General features: G+C 38.0%; 1 protein-coding gene across 1 annotated transcript; it reads right to left on the bottom strand.

Annotated features, from left to right (window-relative positions):
- Positions 1-423: 423 nt before the first annotated feature.
- Positions 424-7,211, bottom strand: LOC135129132 (saccharopine dehydrogenase-like oxidoreductase). Its single transcript, XM_064056213.1, has 5 exons — positions 7,106-7,211; positions 2,607-2,895; positions 2,050-2,557; positions 1,224-1,461; positions 424-1,172 (listed from the first exon to the last, which is right to left on the bottom strand). The coding sequence occupies exons 2-5, from the start codon at positions 2,794-2,796 to the stop codon at positions 792-794; spliced, it is 1,317 nt and encodes a 438-aa protein (XP_063912283.1). The 5' UTR covers positions 2,797-2,895; positions 7,106-7,211; the 3' UTR covers positions 424-791.
- Between the last annotated feature and the right edge of the window lie 9,806 nt (positions 7,212-17,017).

The following is a 17,017-nucleotide window of genomic DNA, read 5'->3' on the forward strand; positions in this document are numbered from 1 at the left end:
GTACCACAGTATATAGCTTACAGCTTCTGTAAGCTATATACGTGCTATATACTGTGGTTGTGGATACGTAGCTGTGGTTAGTGCGAAGAGATAGTCAAAGACCGGGTCTAGAACCATAAGCCCTACTCGTTCCACGCCGCGATTTAAAAATTTTGTTCCCATTACAAATTTAGGCGGAAGGCGGATTATTACAATATATAAACTCATACCAGACATATTCATTATTAAAAGTTAATCTGTAACAAAGTATAACGTTTGTATTTATTATTATTTTCGTTTGTTATTTCATTGCTGAGTGAATATCTGTATTATTTTATTTTTATTGTTGTCATGTAATTAGGAATTTTTTCCTGTTGGACAATAAAGTATTATTATTATCCTTAAGGAATGGCGTCGTAAATGTTCAAGCTAAACAGTGTTAAATAATTTGCATTGTTTTTATTGAATCTGAGTAACAGAGAATAATACTATAATTTTTTTTTGTTTTTTTGGCGGACTGGATCATGGGCACATAACGCTTTTCATGTTGAAGCTTTTATAAATATTCTTATATTATTATAAGCTGGAGTAAGTCTGAATTTAATAAGAATATTTTAAAGGCATCAGTTATTTTTTCTTATTAAATTTTTTATTCAAACTTACTCCAACTTATGCAGTCAAATGATATTGCAATTTGATGCTTTATTATTGCTTTTACAGTTTTTTTTTTTATCCCGTAGTCCAGTTTGACAAGTTTTACATGATTTTACAAAAGTGGAAGTAAATGTAAAATTACAGCTCGTTCCTAATTATTATTTTGATTTAGACAGTTCTTCATTTTGCAAAATCTCAAACTTCACCCCATTTTCATTTAACTTGTCGGCTAACGAGGTATTGGCAAAGGCATATCCTGGAGGATAAACTCCTCCTTTACTAGGCATTTTATCAATGTCAGATACAAGTGTTATGGCTGCGAGTACCAAAATTATAGCGGTGCCACCATAACCAGGGTTGCGTCCGCTTACTTTGACTGTAATAACTTGGTTTGGTGTCGTGGAATACTGATGGTCGGCATCAGGGAGTTTTTCTTTCCATCCTTCTCCATATAACGTCATACTGAAACGAATGTTTTCGGTCTTTTCTTCACTTGGAGTGGTCCGATTAATGAGTCCACCACTGAATGTTTCAGGATACTTAAAAAAATAAATTTAAGATGTATAACCAATTGATTAAATTTTATTCACCTTCAAAAGTAATTTTCTTCCAATGGAAAATTTGCTCAGTACTAAGACAAGTAAAGCGAAAATATTTATCAATAACAGTTGTGTGAATGATTTCACAGAAAAATAAGTTTCAATCTGAACGGGTCGTTTTGAGTGTCGTTCGTAAAAGTAGCGTTGACTTCGTTGTACCACAGGACGATCAGTACCATCAAATGGAAACACCCAACTGTTCATTACTTCAGACTTATGGGGTAGCATTCTAAGAAATGTAAATGTTTATGCTGCTCATTCAAATCATACACAATTGTCCTGATCATTGTCTTTGGACATATTTTAATAAATCAAAAGGTTTGAATATTTGAATTTTTGAATTGTTAATACAGAACAAAAATAAATAATAGGAGTAGGATTTAAGTGGTAACTTATTTTTGTGATAAATCAGTATTATGAAGTTTCTGGCTTAGTATTACGGCATAAAAAATAGGTATTTAATCCAAAGTGATCGATCAAAGTTCTTGAAAATGATTACTAACGTATTGAACAAATGATACGAAGATATGTTTGTTTCAGAGTACTGTAAAACCCATTGTGGCACTTCTAGTTTCATCGGAAATAAAAGAATTTTGGTGTTTTAAACACTACTTGCCCTTTCTTACAACAAGAATAGGAAATTTACATTAGGAAACAGAACATATACACAGTTTGAAAATTCCACTTGATCAATTTCCAAAGCTCCTCAGGTTAGATTTTCCGAGGACTAATCTATATTTTATATGTATATTGATAATGAAAAACGTATTCCGATCGACCACTTAAGATATAACATCTAAAAAACATAAAGACTTACTTCATTTGTAATTTGGGTTCAAAATCGGGTAACCGGCGGGGAAACAATTTACTGCGAATTTTCTCTAGTGTTTTAGCATTTGCTAATACATAAATTGCTGACTCCCAAGTACTGTAATTAAATGCACTGCCAGGTGCAGAATTTCCTTCTTCCCAATATTCTAAATAAGCTTCAACAGAATTTAAAGTTCCCGTGAAATGTTGCTGCATGTACACGATGCCTAAATCAACTGGTATACTTTGGTAGGCACATGCACTTATAACATAAACCCCTTTCTCCTCAGCTTGCTTGTGATATTTCAGTTGCATTTCTTCCATATAGTGCACTTCTGCGCTAACATCCAGATGATGTGTGCCTTCTTCTATACATGCTCTTAGAACTGGTTCTCCAAAATATACAAAAGGGCCACAACAGTTAATGATAACGCGTGCACGACGGGCCATGCCTTTCAAAGATTCTTCTTGTTTTAAATCAGCTACAATAACAGGAATCCCATCTAAGGAGATTTCTGAAATTTAGGTAAATGAATGTGAATTACAAAGACAATGTGAACTTACCAATCTGATTAGCACAATCGCTTAAAATCTGCTTTAATTTTTCTTCTGAACGTCCGGCAACTCCCCAAGTAAATTGACGATTTTTTGTTTTTGATAATTTAGCAATTGTACGAATTACAAATTTACCAGTAAAACCTGTGGCACCAAAAATAACAATGTCAAGTTTCTGATTTACCTCGTGCGTCGTCATGGTTGGTTTATGTTGAGTTAGTCGAGTTGAAATGGAACTTAAGACGAATCAGATGTTGACTGAATGCAGAATTTCATGCGGTGAATTCCAGTTTAATTCCTGCAAAAATTTAAATTTTTAGAGAAAAAAAAAATACTTTTATCAAAGTTAATGAACGAAATCAATACCTAAATATGGAGGCAAAGGTGGAGAGAACAGTGAGATAGGAAAACAAAAGGAAGTATTGTGGAGTGTCCCGTTTTCAAATTAAATTTAGCGCCAGAAAAAAAACAAATCGCGAAAATGCCTTTAATAGAACAAATTTTTCAGTAATATAGACGACCTTCATGCTTGCATATTTTTTCAAAAAAAAAAAAGTAGTGGGCATCTTTTATTTCCCTACTGGATGGCCATCTGTAGTCAGCCGAAGCGAAAAGGCGTACTCTCAAGTGTTTGGTGCTCAAAGTCATATGTGTTTGAAAATGAAAGGGACACCACTGTTACTCCCAAGTGTAATTAATATAATAATAATTCGTTGATCTTATGCATTGCGAAACAACGGTGGAAAATCCCCCATATTGAGTCATTTGTTTACACTTACGCTTGAAATCGCCATCAAATTGGTGAATTTTTTCACAACTCGTTCGTACTTCTAAGAGTGAAATTGTTATTTTAATTCATGAAATCTCTAGAACTTATGTAATTTATTTTCTTATATGACTACTGAACAAGTAATCATTTTATACAAGAGATATCTCTATGCAAAATGTTATAATATATTTCGATAAAATTTATGGGGCTGGTTTAATTTTCCTCCACATTGTTGTAGCACATTTCAGTATTTTATTTGTATGTAAAGCTCCAGTTTTGATACAATCTAAATCTGATTTTAAAATGTTTTAGTGGGATTTGTTTTACTGTTTTAAATAATTATTGTAGCGATGTAAATTTTGATTTAAAATATAAATAAAAATTCACTTAGTTACGCTTACTTATTTTAATTGTGATGCGTGCAAAGGGCTGGATGATTTTGCTTAAGTTGTTAACTACCTTTACTAATTTGTCATGGGAGGACTTTGAAACAGTAAATTGCAGTATTCAAGATTTAAACACTGATGCGCTTTGAAAGTTATTATCAATTAAATGAATATCATCGTAAATTTGAAGACGGAGGGGATATTTTATGCTTATTTTGTGTTGTCTTTTATGTGTTCTACAACTTGAATTTTGAACATTTATTCTCGGACACTCCTCTCACAGTGAAGTGTGTACCATTGCTATATTTACAATGTGTTTTTATTTATATAATGGAGAATTCGGTAAGCGACCTAATCTAGATGAATTCAATTTGATTTAGGAAGCTAGTATCTTGAGTACCTAACGGTATAAGTTAAGTGACGTAATTAAATGTTGTTGCCTTCTTCGCAATTTTAGTATGCACTATATCCAACAAAAAATTTCAAACGACTTCAAGTTATATTGACATTGAAGTTTAACGTTTAAATTTGGCTTTATGAATAACTAACATTACTTCTTACTTCAGATTGTTTTGCCAAACTAAATGTTCAGAAACCTCAAACACATGGGTAACCAAACAATTTTGGCTTTATTAAAATGTGATACTGCTGCCGCCTTTGTTGACAAAATAAATTCCAAGTGCCAAATTTTTTTTTTTTTTTTCAAACGTTAGCCAGAATAACAGTAATGGGTGATTTACGAGGATTTTTAAAATGACAGAAGCTTGTTGTTTCAATTTTTTTTGTCCGGCATAGCACTTGCTAAATGATCGGTCTAAATTATTCTAAGAATATCCCATTTAAACTTTATATAAATATAAAAAAATGAATGGACGGGACTGCATAAGGAAAGCGAAATGCACGAGTTAAAATCCCACCAGATTCCGTGCAAGTGAAGTGGACATCTGTTTGTCTTCTTGTGGGTCTTCTTCTTGTGGAGGGGGGGGGGGGGTATAACTTCCTCTAGTACTCGTGTATATTATTGTATTGATGTGGTTTTCAGTTCATGGAGCTGTGTTAGTGTGAAGAAGCAGAAAGACGAGAGGCTAGTGCTACTGCCATTACTTGTTACCTGTTGCTCGATTTGTTACATTCAGTTTTTATTTTATTTATTCAGCCGTCAATATTTAGATTTGTCGACACGCGACTATAATGATTTGGATATTGCTATCTACTCACTTCAGATAAGATGTTGTGAACTACAGAAATGTGTTAATTTCACATATGTGCCACAAAATTGTCATCTTGTTTGAGAAAGGACGAGGAGGTTTTGTAGCTGAGAACATACAACATACTTAAAATTATTTCGTAATTTTCCCTCCTACAGTCAGGTACCTTATGTTTGTTTAAACAGCCCTTTGCAGTTCAGTTCTGAACAGTTAACTGTTTATGAATTTTACGTAATGACACAACATTTCATTAATTACATATAATCTATTTTTTTTAATTTCGCTGAAAAATAGAATAGTGACGACTCCGCCACTTCAAATGTTCCATAACTAACGGGAGATATCTTGTACAAAATAATAACATTAAGTTCAATGAGTAATCACAAACTTTACTCGGTTACATAATTGATAAGTGATAACATATCGTAATATGCAGGTGCACAATTGTATGAAAACAACGTATGTGAATGACCACAGTTAAAAAATATCTTCCAGTTATTTTCAGATTGGAAATATTACATACAGATAATGGACGAAATTGACGAATTAGATATTCAATTTTGTTCAAAAATTGTTGACACTTTTTTAAATTCTATTGCAGATAAATCCGCTAATCACAGAAAATAGCGATGCGAGGTTGTGAAAGAATTAGCTTTATACTTTATAAACATTCATCTTATACCGCAGGGCTGATATTTCACGGAAGTTACGTACTCGTACCTAATCCAAATGCACTTTCAAACATCAGTATTTCATTAATATGTGCAGAAAACCTTTGTCAGTTAGGTATAAATGGTGATCCTAGCGAAATCTTCACATTCTTAGCTTTAACTAAAATTCTCTTATTTCAACAAAGACAAATGTCACCTTATGTCCTAAACTTAATGACGCCTCATTTCATAACAATTTCAAATCATTGAAACTTATGGAATGTACCATCTAATGGAACCATTGGGAACAATTTTTTAAAACCAGTAATATTCTAAATAAAGGTTTGTAAATAGAAACTTGCTAGACTGTAATGCTAATGACTAATGAATGCACACGTCTACTATAATTCACGATAATTTGCTAGATTGCACTCACCACTGCCCAGCAACTTAAAAAAAAAAAACAGTAGACACTGCAATCTAAACTACTTAAATTAGATATAGTCGTCTCACCACTTTAAGAAACTTTGACTACAGTTATAAATCATAACGACAAAGAAACCGTCGCATTAAGTAGTATAAGTAGCTTAGGCTAAATATACCTCCCTCTGATAACATTAATGGACCCCATCCTTTTCTACCTGCTTTAATTTGTTTAATAATATTTATATACATACTATTCCTCAAGTGCCAGTACGAGTACGATCTCACTGCAAAGCGTCTTAAATTAAATTAAATTAAATTTTATAGTACTTAATAATGGTGTTCATGAATGATCAAAGAACTTATTATACAAATAAAATAGGTATAAAAGGATGGGGTGCATTAACGTTATCAGAGGGAGGTACTTACTGTGGTAAAGTACTTAAATCCAACGGGTTTCTTTTGTCGTTATGATTTATAACTTTAGTCAAAGTTTCTTAAAGTGGTGAGGCGACTATATATTTTGAACGACTCATCAAACCGATACAAATTAACTGAAGCAGTTCAACGAAACTATACTTATAAACTGAACTAAAAAAGACAAACAGAAATACAGAACATGTCTATAAATGACTCTGGCATCAAAGCTGGTTTTGAAATTTCAACATTCCACTGTATAACTGGTTATATAATTAGAGTAAATTAGAATAATTTAATATAAAATAATTAACAAGAGAAATTCTAAAGCCTTCCTTAATACCAGGATCATTTATGGACACTGTATTTTTAAAACCTACAAAAAAGCCTCGACGACCAACAATACGTTCTTTTGGTAATTTTGATTTGCCAAGCCGACGCTGAATGTTTTAAGGACTGTGGCGAAATTATCATGGAATAACCACATTACATTTACGCGTTCTTCCTTTAACAGCACTTAAATTCATTTATTAAGGAAATAAATTACTTCTAGAATTATTAACTGTGGCGTGTTTATCATTTATTATACTGTGAACGATTTACTGCATAAACAATGTTACTAGAATTATGTAATGTAATGTAATCTAGAACTTACAACAGAAGTGGAAATGACTTCTGATTCTCGTCACACACACGGCCTTCACTGTCTGATTCACACCCAAGTAATCAGCTTTGATTACTTTATAACCAAGGTTACGTATTGTCAGCACTTCAAATGCGTATCTGCCGAACGAAAGTAACGCAATAGATTTTCTATTTTCTTGAGTGCTTTGGCGGTATAAGTTAATTTTTAAAACATGTTAAACAAAACTATTTGCTCTTGCAAAACAAATTACCAAATTATTGAAAATATTCTAGAAAATTCTAGGGAAAATTCAGTAAACAAGGCAGTTTGCAAAGCCCATCAGTCCATTAGCAAAGCGTTTTGTCCGTTACTATCACCTGTTTCCAAAAATGGCTATAGGTATGTCAGCATTTTCCATCGGGCGAGCTCGGCAGCCGGAGGCGGCGGGTCGCCAACGGTCGAGACTGTCCGAGCAACACCGACGCGGAGACGGCAGGGACAGGAATGGACTTGTGTTCGGATGCTGATACACGATGATTGCGTTTTAAAAGAATAAACTGCTAAATTCTGCGTTTGGTTTCTTTTTCCTAAAACTGTGCTGACATCAGAAGTGGGATTCTTTAAACCCTTGCGTGCACTTGTACGACAATGCCGAAAGAGCAGCGACGCCATAAAAAAGACAAACGGCGACGTTCGCGCCGGAGTGAATCTAGTGATGGTGCAAGTGGGTCTCGTTCACGGCATGAGCGGCGGCAAAAGCACAAGAAGTTGCGGGAACCGACTCCAGAACAACAACTTGCGAGACGGCACCGCTTGCGAGCTCACTCGAGGACGAGGAGTGGCGACAGTCCTGGTCGCAGCAGTCCTGGTCCTGCTTCTGTTTCGCAAATCAGTGAGGCTATAGCAGCTGGGTTTGGTAAGCTGGCAGAGCAGGTGGAGGTGCGTGAGACTCGCCAGCAGGTACGTGGGATCCCCCTTTCTACGGCCGGCAGCATTATTGCCGAATTCGATCCTTTAGAAAACGAGGTTGACGAGTGGTTGGAGTCGATTGGTGAGTACGCTCAAATTTATAATTGGGACGACAGGACAACGTGTCATTTGGCGTTGAGCAAACTAAGAGGCCCAGCGCAAACGTGGTATCGGACACTGCCTAGTAGAGTGTTTACGTGGCCCGAATGGCATGACATACTGTTGCGAAATTTTCCACCAAAGCGCGATCTCCATAAGGCGATTCAAATGATGATGGCGTACACACCAGAGCAGTGTAAAACGCTCTACGAATATACGTTTAATAAACTTGCGCTAATTAATAAGCTAAAATTAAATATTAACCCCGTTGATCGCGTAAATCTAATAATGGGTGGAATTTGTGACGAGCAAATTAAATTCTCGGTCCAAGCTGCAGGTATTACGGACCCGATTGTTTTAGCAGGACATTTAAAAACCATCGATGATCGAGTACTTGCAACGCAAACCGCAACCCGGCACGTTTCTCACATTCCAGCGACGCGAGCTCCAGTTTCATCTATTTATAGAAACCCAAAACAAACGTCATCTCTTTCGCGCAATGATACGGCTAATAAGCCGGTCCTCGGCCCAACTTGTTTTAACTGCGGAAAATCCGGTCACTTCCGTCGATTTTGCCCTGGTAAAAACCAACAAGCGTCCAGACAGCCACCACTATTGGCCATCGAGGCAAAAAAGTCCGTGAATTTTGTTGGTACCAATCCAAACGAGAAATATTTCAAAACTATCATGATCGAAGGTCACCAAATAAAATGTTTTGTCGATTTTGGAAGCGAGTGTTCGCTGATGAGTCAGGAGGCGGTTGAAAGGCTTAAAGTGGCGGCGCTGCCTTTGGACACGGCCGTGGTTTTAATGACTCTCGGCGGGCATAAAATTTCTCCAAGCGGCTGTGTAGCAGCAAATGTAACGATCGATGGCATCAACAAAAATTTGCAATTTTATGTCGTCGAAAAGTGTGTTATGGGCGTTGAAATTCTGATTGGCCAGAATTTCACCGACTTGTACGATATTATATACGTTAAAACAGGGAACACGTTGATCTTTTCCCAGGAAACGAATATACCTTGCAATATTAACGCGATTAGCGAAACTGCGTTGAATGTAGGTGTGGGAAAGCAGAGAAAAATGTTGTGCCTCGGTGGGATTCGAACCCACGTCTCCAAGCAATCCGGGCTGGTATGCTAACCGCTACACCACAAGACAACTTATCTTTACTCTGCTTTACCCGCGTGTTATTGTGCCGCCACAGTACTCCCCCCCCAGCGACACAGCGCGCGGTCGTGCTGGGGTGCGAAGGAGATAGTTGCTGGCGTCGCTCCTACCACTCTTACGGTCGTTGTTCGAACCCTGGCGGTGCTGCGGACCCCGAACACAGCGGGCACAGGGCGGTGGCAGAAGGATGTTGCGTGCGCGTTGCCTGTCGGAGGTCACCAATGTGGGAAAGCAGAGAAAAATGTTGTGCCTCGGTGGGATTCGAACCCACGTCTCCAAGCAATCCGGGCTGGTATGCTAACCGCTACACCACAAGACAACTTATCTTTACTCTGCTTTACCCGCGTGTTATTGTGCCGCCACATAGGTATTTCTGACAGTGACGCTGTCACAAAGTTGGTTTCGCTAATAGACCAATATTCTGTTTGCACTGCTGCAAACTTGTCGCAAATTGGTGTTACTTCTACGGTGCAAATGACCATTGAGTTAACGAGCTCCCAACCAATCGCTCGACGACCGCGTCACTATTCCGATTTTGAACGGGAACAGATCCGCGATATAGTTGGTGATCTACTTAAAAATGGTGTTATTCGGGAATCGCATTCACCTTATGCAAGTAGCGTACTACTGGTCAAGAAAAAGTCTGGCGAACTCCGTCTATGTGTGGACTATCGTCCCCTTAATAAGGTAACTATTAAAGATAAGTATCCTCTACCCTTAATTGAGGAACAACTAAGACGTCTGTCAGGGTTTAAATATTTCACAACTCTTGACTTATTTTCTGGATACCACCAAATACCAATGGCCCCGGAATCCATCCCTTTGACCGCCTTTGTGACCCAGGACGGGCATTATGAATTTCTACGCGTCCCTTTTGGTCTCACCAATGCGCCAGCTGTATTTATGCGGATGGTAAACACTGTATTAGGTCAACTAAGATTCACTAAGGTTCTTTGTTATTTAGACGATGTCTTGATTCCAGCTCATTCTGTTGAGGAATCGCTGGCAATTTTACAAGAGATACTTGAGATTCTCAAACAAAATGGGTTAACTTTAAAACTGTCAAAATGCTTTTTTCTGCACACAAGTATTGAATATTTAGGTTACGAGATTAGTGAGGCAGAAATTCGGCCGACTCGGCGTAAAATAGAGGCGGTCCGGAATTTTCCTGTGCCCACCGATGTCCATCAAGTGCGGCAATATTTGGGACTTACCGGATATTTTAGAAAATTCATCGTGGACTATGCGGCGAAATCGAGACCCTTGACTTCCTTACTGCATAAAAATACTGTTTGGTGTTGGGGCCAGTCTCAAGCCACCGCGTTTGAGGTCCTCAAACAGTGTCTAACTTCGGAACCCGTACTTGCCTTATTTAATCCGAATTTGGATATTAAATTGTATACGGACGCCAGTAGGTTGGGCGTGGCTGCTATCCTGACGCAGACAAGTGGGCAAGCTGAAAAAGTGGTAGCGTATTTTAGCAAACACACAAGTCCTAACGAACAAAAGTACCACTCGTTTGAGTTGGAGGCCCTTGCAATCGTGGCGGCTGTACGACGATTTCGGCAATATTTGCTGGGCAGGACGTTTACCATCATTACTGATTGCGCTGCGGTTAAAAACGCATTTGTTAAGAGCGATCTTAACGCCCGTATCGGGAGATGGGTTTTAGAACTTAACGAATATCGGTTTAATATCGAACACCGGAACAATGGTCGTATGCAGCACGTAGATGCGCTCAGTCGCAACTTACCACCTTGCGAATGTAATGTAAACATCACCGTCATCAGCGAGGAAGACTGGCTGTTAGCAGCTCAACAGTCGGATCGGGAGATCATCGAAATTAAGAACATTTTAGAAACGGGCGATCGCGAAAATAATACTGATATCTTTAATAATTACGCGTTAAAAGGCGGAAAAGTGTACAAAAGTACCGGACGAGGCCTACGGTGGGTAGTTCCCAAAGCTGCGCGGTTCCAAATCCTACAGATGGCCCATGACGATTCCGGTCATTTTGGGTTTGACAAAACCGTAGAGCTAGTATCAAACAAATATTGGTTCAAAAAAATGCGTCGGTTTACCCATAAGTACATCAATAATTGTCTGAACTGTCTATATTTTAAACTCCCAGGTGGGAAGCGACAAGGTAGTCTCCATCCAATCCCAAAGGTACCAGTACCGTTTCACACAATCCATCTCGACCATTTGGGACCATTCATTAAGACCAAATCGGGAAATACTCAATTATTGGTCGTCGTCGACGCATTCACAAAATATGTCCTTCTTTACCCGGTAAAAAGCACAAAGACTAAATTCGTTATTAAATCACTGCGAGATATGATTAAATTTTTCGGGGCACCCCATAGAATAATTTGTGATCGAGGCAAAGCCTTTACCAGCGACGCATTTCAGGCTTTGTGTAATGAACTAAAAATAAAATTACACTTCAACGCGGTCGCCATGCCCAGGGGAAACGGGCAGGTAGAGAGGTATAATCATACTATTCTTAATTCCCTGGCAACAATGGGCGCCGATTCCGACGACGACCGTTGGGATAAGAATATTTCTAATCTTCAATTAGGCCTTAACGGAACGTTAAATCGAGCAATTGGAGTTTGTCCCAGTGAGGCTCTTATGGGTTTTAGAGTTGTTTCACAGAGATTGTTACAGCCAGAAGAACCCGCCATCGTCGACGTCACTGACATTCGAAACCAAATAACTGCGCGTACAATCAAGGACCAAGCTGCTCAAAAGTCTCGTTTCGACCGTGTTCGAACTGCTGGTCAACCATATCAGGAAGGAGACCTGGTGCTGATCCGTCTAACCAGCGGCCCTGCAACCGGAACTAGCCGAAAGTTACTGCCCAAGTGGCGTGGCCCATTCCGAGTTACCAAAGTTCTCGGAAATGATCGGTATGAAGTCGCAGACATACCGGGAGCAACCAGGTCCAAGTTGCAGTACCGTGGAGCGGCCGGCATCGACAATATGAGGCCATGGGTCGTGTATGGGTAAGGTAGTACGGTTCAAATCGGGAGTAGTCCATGGTGATTGGCGCTACTCGCATTTGGCCGGCTTGTGGATTGTTGATGCTCGCTGATTCAGGCTTGACCAGAGGTTTCTGTGTTTGATAGTCTGGTGGGTGGCAGAGCTGGGTGACGATCACACAAGGTGTAGTTTTAGTTTTGTTTTGCGTTATTATTAAGTATTATGTTCATTTAAAAATTAAGCTTCCTTCTATGCGTTACATTTAATATTCGCCATCATTTGTTTTGTATTGTATTCTTGCGTTATGTAAGTTTGGCCAAATTTACCCTGTTTTCTTCCAGTTACCGTCCCCGGCAGACAGGCAGCTTGCTCTCTGATTTATATCTTTAATGTAGGAGAAGTGACGATCAAAGTCTAAAGCCTGTATGTATGAGTTTCAGTCCGAGGACCTGGACTGAGGTGCCCATGTCCGTCGAGTGAGGACACTCTCCATGTCAGGAAAGGCCGTGTCAGCATTTTCCATCGGGCGAGCTCGGCAGCCGGAGGCGGCGGGTCGCCAACGGTCGAGACTGTCCGAGCAACACCGACGCGGAGACGGCAGGGACAGGAATGGACTTGTGTTCGGATGCTGATACACGATGATTGCGTTTTAAAAGAATAAACTGCTAAATTCTGCGTTTGGTTTCTTTTTCCTAAAACTGTGCTGACAGGTACATGAATCTCGCACAATATTTCTTAGATTTATTATTAGTATCACAATCTATTATTGTTATTGAAACCTTGATTTTTAAAAACGTATGGTATGCTCCTTGAAAAAGATTAAAAAGAGAGCTATGAAATTAATTTATTTTTACGCTACCTGTATTCTAACTAGAGATTTGCGAATTTTACAAAAAAACATAATAAAACCTTTTCCACACGGAAAGGGAGTTATGTAAGACAGAAATATTTCGTTTTACTTCCCGAAGGGTAAGCTAAGGAAATATTATGACGGGGTTCATCCAGCGAATGGCATGATACCAAGACTACGAAAAAATAGATCCCTGTTTCCGCCTGTCTGACTGCCGTCTGTCGTCATCTGGTGTCTCTGCCGATTTGTGTATGTGTTTTTTTTTGTGCCGGAATCCGTTCAGATGTAAAGTGGTGAACACCAAGGTTGGAAAAGTATCGCTAAATAAAACACACAATATGTATGGAGGACACAAAAATCATTTATTCCTCCAATCTGATAAAAAAAAAAACTGCAAATTTACATGATGTTAAATTATGCTACATTTTATCAACGATTCAAACAAAGAATTTATATACATGAGATTAAATTATGCATTAATTCAAGTAACTGGTTACTCAGAAAATTTAGTTTCGAGAGTTTACCTATATCGTGGACTGTTCTCCATTACCCAAAACAAACACATCAAAAAATAAACCCAAGATCCAGTTGAAAATCCAAATGGGCATTTTCTGCTGGTACGTATCCCGCGTCCCGACAATATCTCGATGATGAAATCTCCAGGTTGTTGAACGGTGATATCCGGATAATAACAAACCAATCACAAATTAAATTCCTCCGTTTTCCAAAAATGGGATAACGTTAGGTCAATTTAAATGCCGTAAATGAACTAATAACTATCTTGAGTGAGGAACTCAGAAATGTTATAATGTAATATCATTGTAGTTAAGTATAAGCATCCAGAAAGCTTGGTTATAAATTGATAAACAAAAGAGTGAGACCTAAAATAAATGAATCTCCTGAAGTCTCCTAGCAAGTGCTTTGTCTTCATGAACGAAAATTTAAGATTTAATTTAATAGGTATAACGTATATAATAGAGTATTCATACGCAAAAAATTTAATTAATTTAAGGTAACTCTAAAGTTGTCCAACTCTAATTTTTTGGCATTACGTTAAATGAAAATGTGTTCTGCACATCTTCGTCATGTCAAATAACTGTAACGGGCCGTCAGTTCACGAGAAAATCACAATAAAAATCTTAACTCATGCTTAACAAGCATGTAGTACCATTAGCACAGACAATCAAACCCGACCACTAATCTCTAAAAGTAAGAACAAAATTCGCATATTCGCAAATATCAAATATCATTGCGCTTGTCAGACATTGCAGACAACATGCGCAGAACCGTGTACACCCATAAAAACCAACAATCGTAATTACAACGCCGCCTTTACTAACAGAGATACAACAGGCTGACGCAACGAAGCGATGACGACATGGGAACCATGATACAAGTTGAAAAAACCGAAAAATTTACGGCACCGAACTCGCGTAAATCCCTCAGAGACGAAATCCTAGTCAAACCAAACTAAACTGAAGTAGTTTTATGGCTTGCTAACATCGCGGGAGATAAAATAAATCGGCAAAAAGCAGTAGCGCAGAAAGCGATTTTCATTCAAGTTTCGAGTTGCCGTGGGTAGCGTGGGCCACGCTGTCCCTTTGCTTACCGATTTTTCTACGATTTTTGGCTGAATTTTGAAGAAATTCGAACTTAGAAAAATTTGATGAGGCCGAGAAGAAGACAGAAAAATTTCGGTGCTGCATCTGCGTACAGATCTAACACTACATCAGTACCTAGTTAAATTATACAACCGCTACTTTGAGGAATTGTCGGACAATGCAAGGGGATAATGACGCCAATAAAGGGAGCGTGCCGCCAGTGTATAGTGGGCTAGAAACGTCCAGGGTTGCATTGAATTTGTGATTTATGGTTTGGTGGGTTCAACCTTCATGGTTAACTTTGAAATATCAATAAAATTTTACTAGATACTGTCCAAGTGGTGGAAGAACTATAATTCTACCATCAGTCTCACTTAACTGATCTTGCTCTCGCTAACCTACTCTGTTCTCGACTTCGGCCGTACCTATTAAGCGTTTAATTTATGCGTTTTTTGTCGGGGGATTTCGATGCGTTTGGTGTGAACAAATAGCGCCGGAGGCGGAAGGAATTTTTAGCGTTAACAGATGTCCTTGTTTCTGAGCGGTACCAGTGGCGGTACTTTTGGCCTTGCGTGAGCTTTTGATCCTCGGGAAGGATTTTTCGAGAATGTACCAATCACCTTTTATGAAAATTAATCCAACCCTTCCTTAGTTTGCGGATTCGACCTCTGCGTTCGCGACACGGATATTTTAGATGGGTTTTTGGGAAGTTTCCGAATTGGAACCACTTCAATGTAATTCCTTTGCAGTTGATAATTTTGGTTTGAGTTTATTACCGTTCATTATGATTCCGTTCTTTGATTATTTTACCATAGTTTTGGGAAACCTCACATTTCATGTGAATTTAATGCTTCACCGTACTTGAAAGCATTTATGGTACTATTTTCTCTGGATTTAGTTTCGCTGAAAGGCTCTGACCATTCATTTTCAAGTGTTCGCGCCTGGCGTATTTAGCGAATTAATTAAAAAAATAAGTAAAAATTACTTATCTCTCTTTTTGAATATTTTATTTTCATAATTAGCGTAGAGTTAAGTACATGTTTTAATTCGGTTAGTTTTAGTTTGTCTTTATTCTCAGGGGAAGATTTCTTTGATTTCGACTGAATTTTTAGTTTTAATTGTTTTTAGCAGTTTTGATAGTACTTAGCTAGCATGTAAATAACCAGTCGCAGTTTATTAAAAAGAGTCAAGTACATTACTCGAAGTCGTATCTAGTAGTTTTAGAAGTTTAATTACCACGCACGTATTATTATGTTTTAGAAGGTATCGCACATATTTAGGGATTTAGGAGGAGTCACCCTCGCACGCAGCTGTTTTTTTGTCAGTGGAGGAATAAATACTTTTGTGTCCTCCATAAATTTTGTGTTTTATTTAGCGGTACTTTTCCAACCTTGGGGTCCACCACTTGCATCTGAACGCATCCCGCCATTTTTCAAAAACACAACGTAGAGTTCCAGTTTGTTAGACGATCACAGCCAAGGCCAAATTTTGAATTTTTAAATTTTTCGCGGACTTTCAATTTCTTTTTCACATGTCAATTTAAGGCGTGGTCGGGTTATCACAACCTCTTTCCTCACATGCAGTTTGGCTTTTCCATTTCCAAGGAAATGGGCCTACACCCAAATAAATAATTTTGTTAGTGTTCAAATGCTCGGCCGCGGTCAAAAACAGTTTGGGCACGACAATACAATGGGTTACAAAAGAGAATTTTTGATATTAATCCACGTGCATTTTTAGTTCCATGTTCAGCCCATAGTTTAAATTTAGTCGTCAATCATGCTGCCGTTGTTTGTATTTCGTGTATGAGTCCAAGTTTTTTTAACCACATTCTCATGTGATTTCGCGCACTTAATACAAAAATAACACAATGTTTAGTTAAAAAAAAAAAAATGCGGAACACACGAAATACTTGAAAATAATTATTAATGTGCGTCCCCGAAGAATCGTACAGCGTTGGTGTTTTTCTTCTAACTTTAATACTTACGTAATGAAATATGGGAGACCGCACGCTTATGACCACTTGTACACTGAATTAAGTTGTCTATCATTTCAAACAATTAATAAATGTATTTATACCAATTTTTCTTTAATATTTCGAAAACTTTTGTTTTGAAAGTTTTGTTAAAAGATGATGAGGATTGGTACAAAAGTTAGTGCATGTATTTTTTGTAATTTATTCTATCTGAATTATTTTGCACGTTCAATTCATTCTGAATAAGGAAATTGATTGATTTAAAACGACATGTGGTCTCCAAAAAAGAAAAAATA

The sequence above is a fragment of the Zophobas morio genome, unplaced genomic scaffold (assembly GCF_036711695.1).
Source record: "Zophobas morio isolate AGI-343-1 ecotype UQ-CSIRO unplaced genomic scaffold, CSIRO_AGI_Zmor_V1 ptg000014l, whole genome shotgun sequence".
Taxonomy (NCBI): Eukaryota; Metazoa; Arthropoda; class Insecta; order Coleoptera; family Tenebrionidae; genus Zophobas; species Zophobas morio.

Excerpts from the sequence above, each read along its gene's own strand:
- LOC135129132 (XM_064056213.1), bottom strand. The coding sequence starts at position 2,796 with ATGACGACGCACGAGGTAAATCAGAAACTTGACATTGTTATTTTTGGT. Across the intron at positions 1,462-2,049 it reads GAACCCAAATTACAAATGAA|AATGCTACCCCATAAGTCTG; the intron begins GTAAGTCTTTAT and ends TACATTTCTTAG. Across the intron at positions 1,173-1,223 it reads GAAGAAAATTACTTTTGAAG|TATCCTGAAACATTCAGTGG; the intron begins GTGAATAAAATT and ends TATTTTTTTAAG.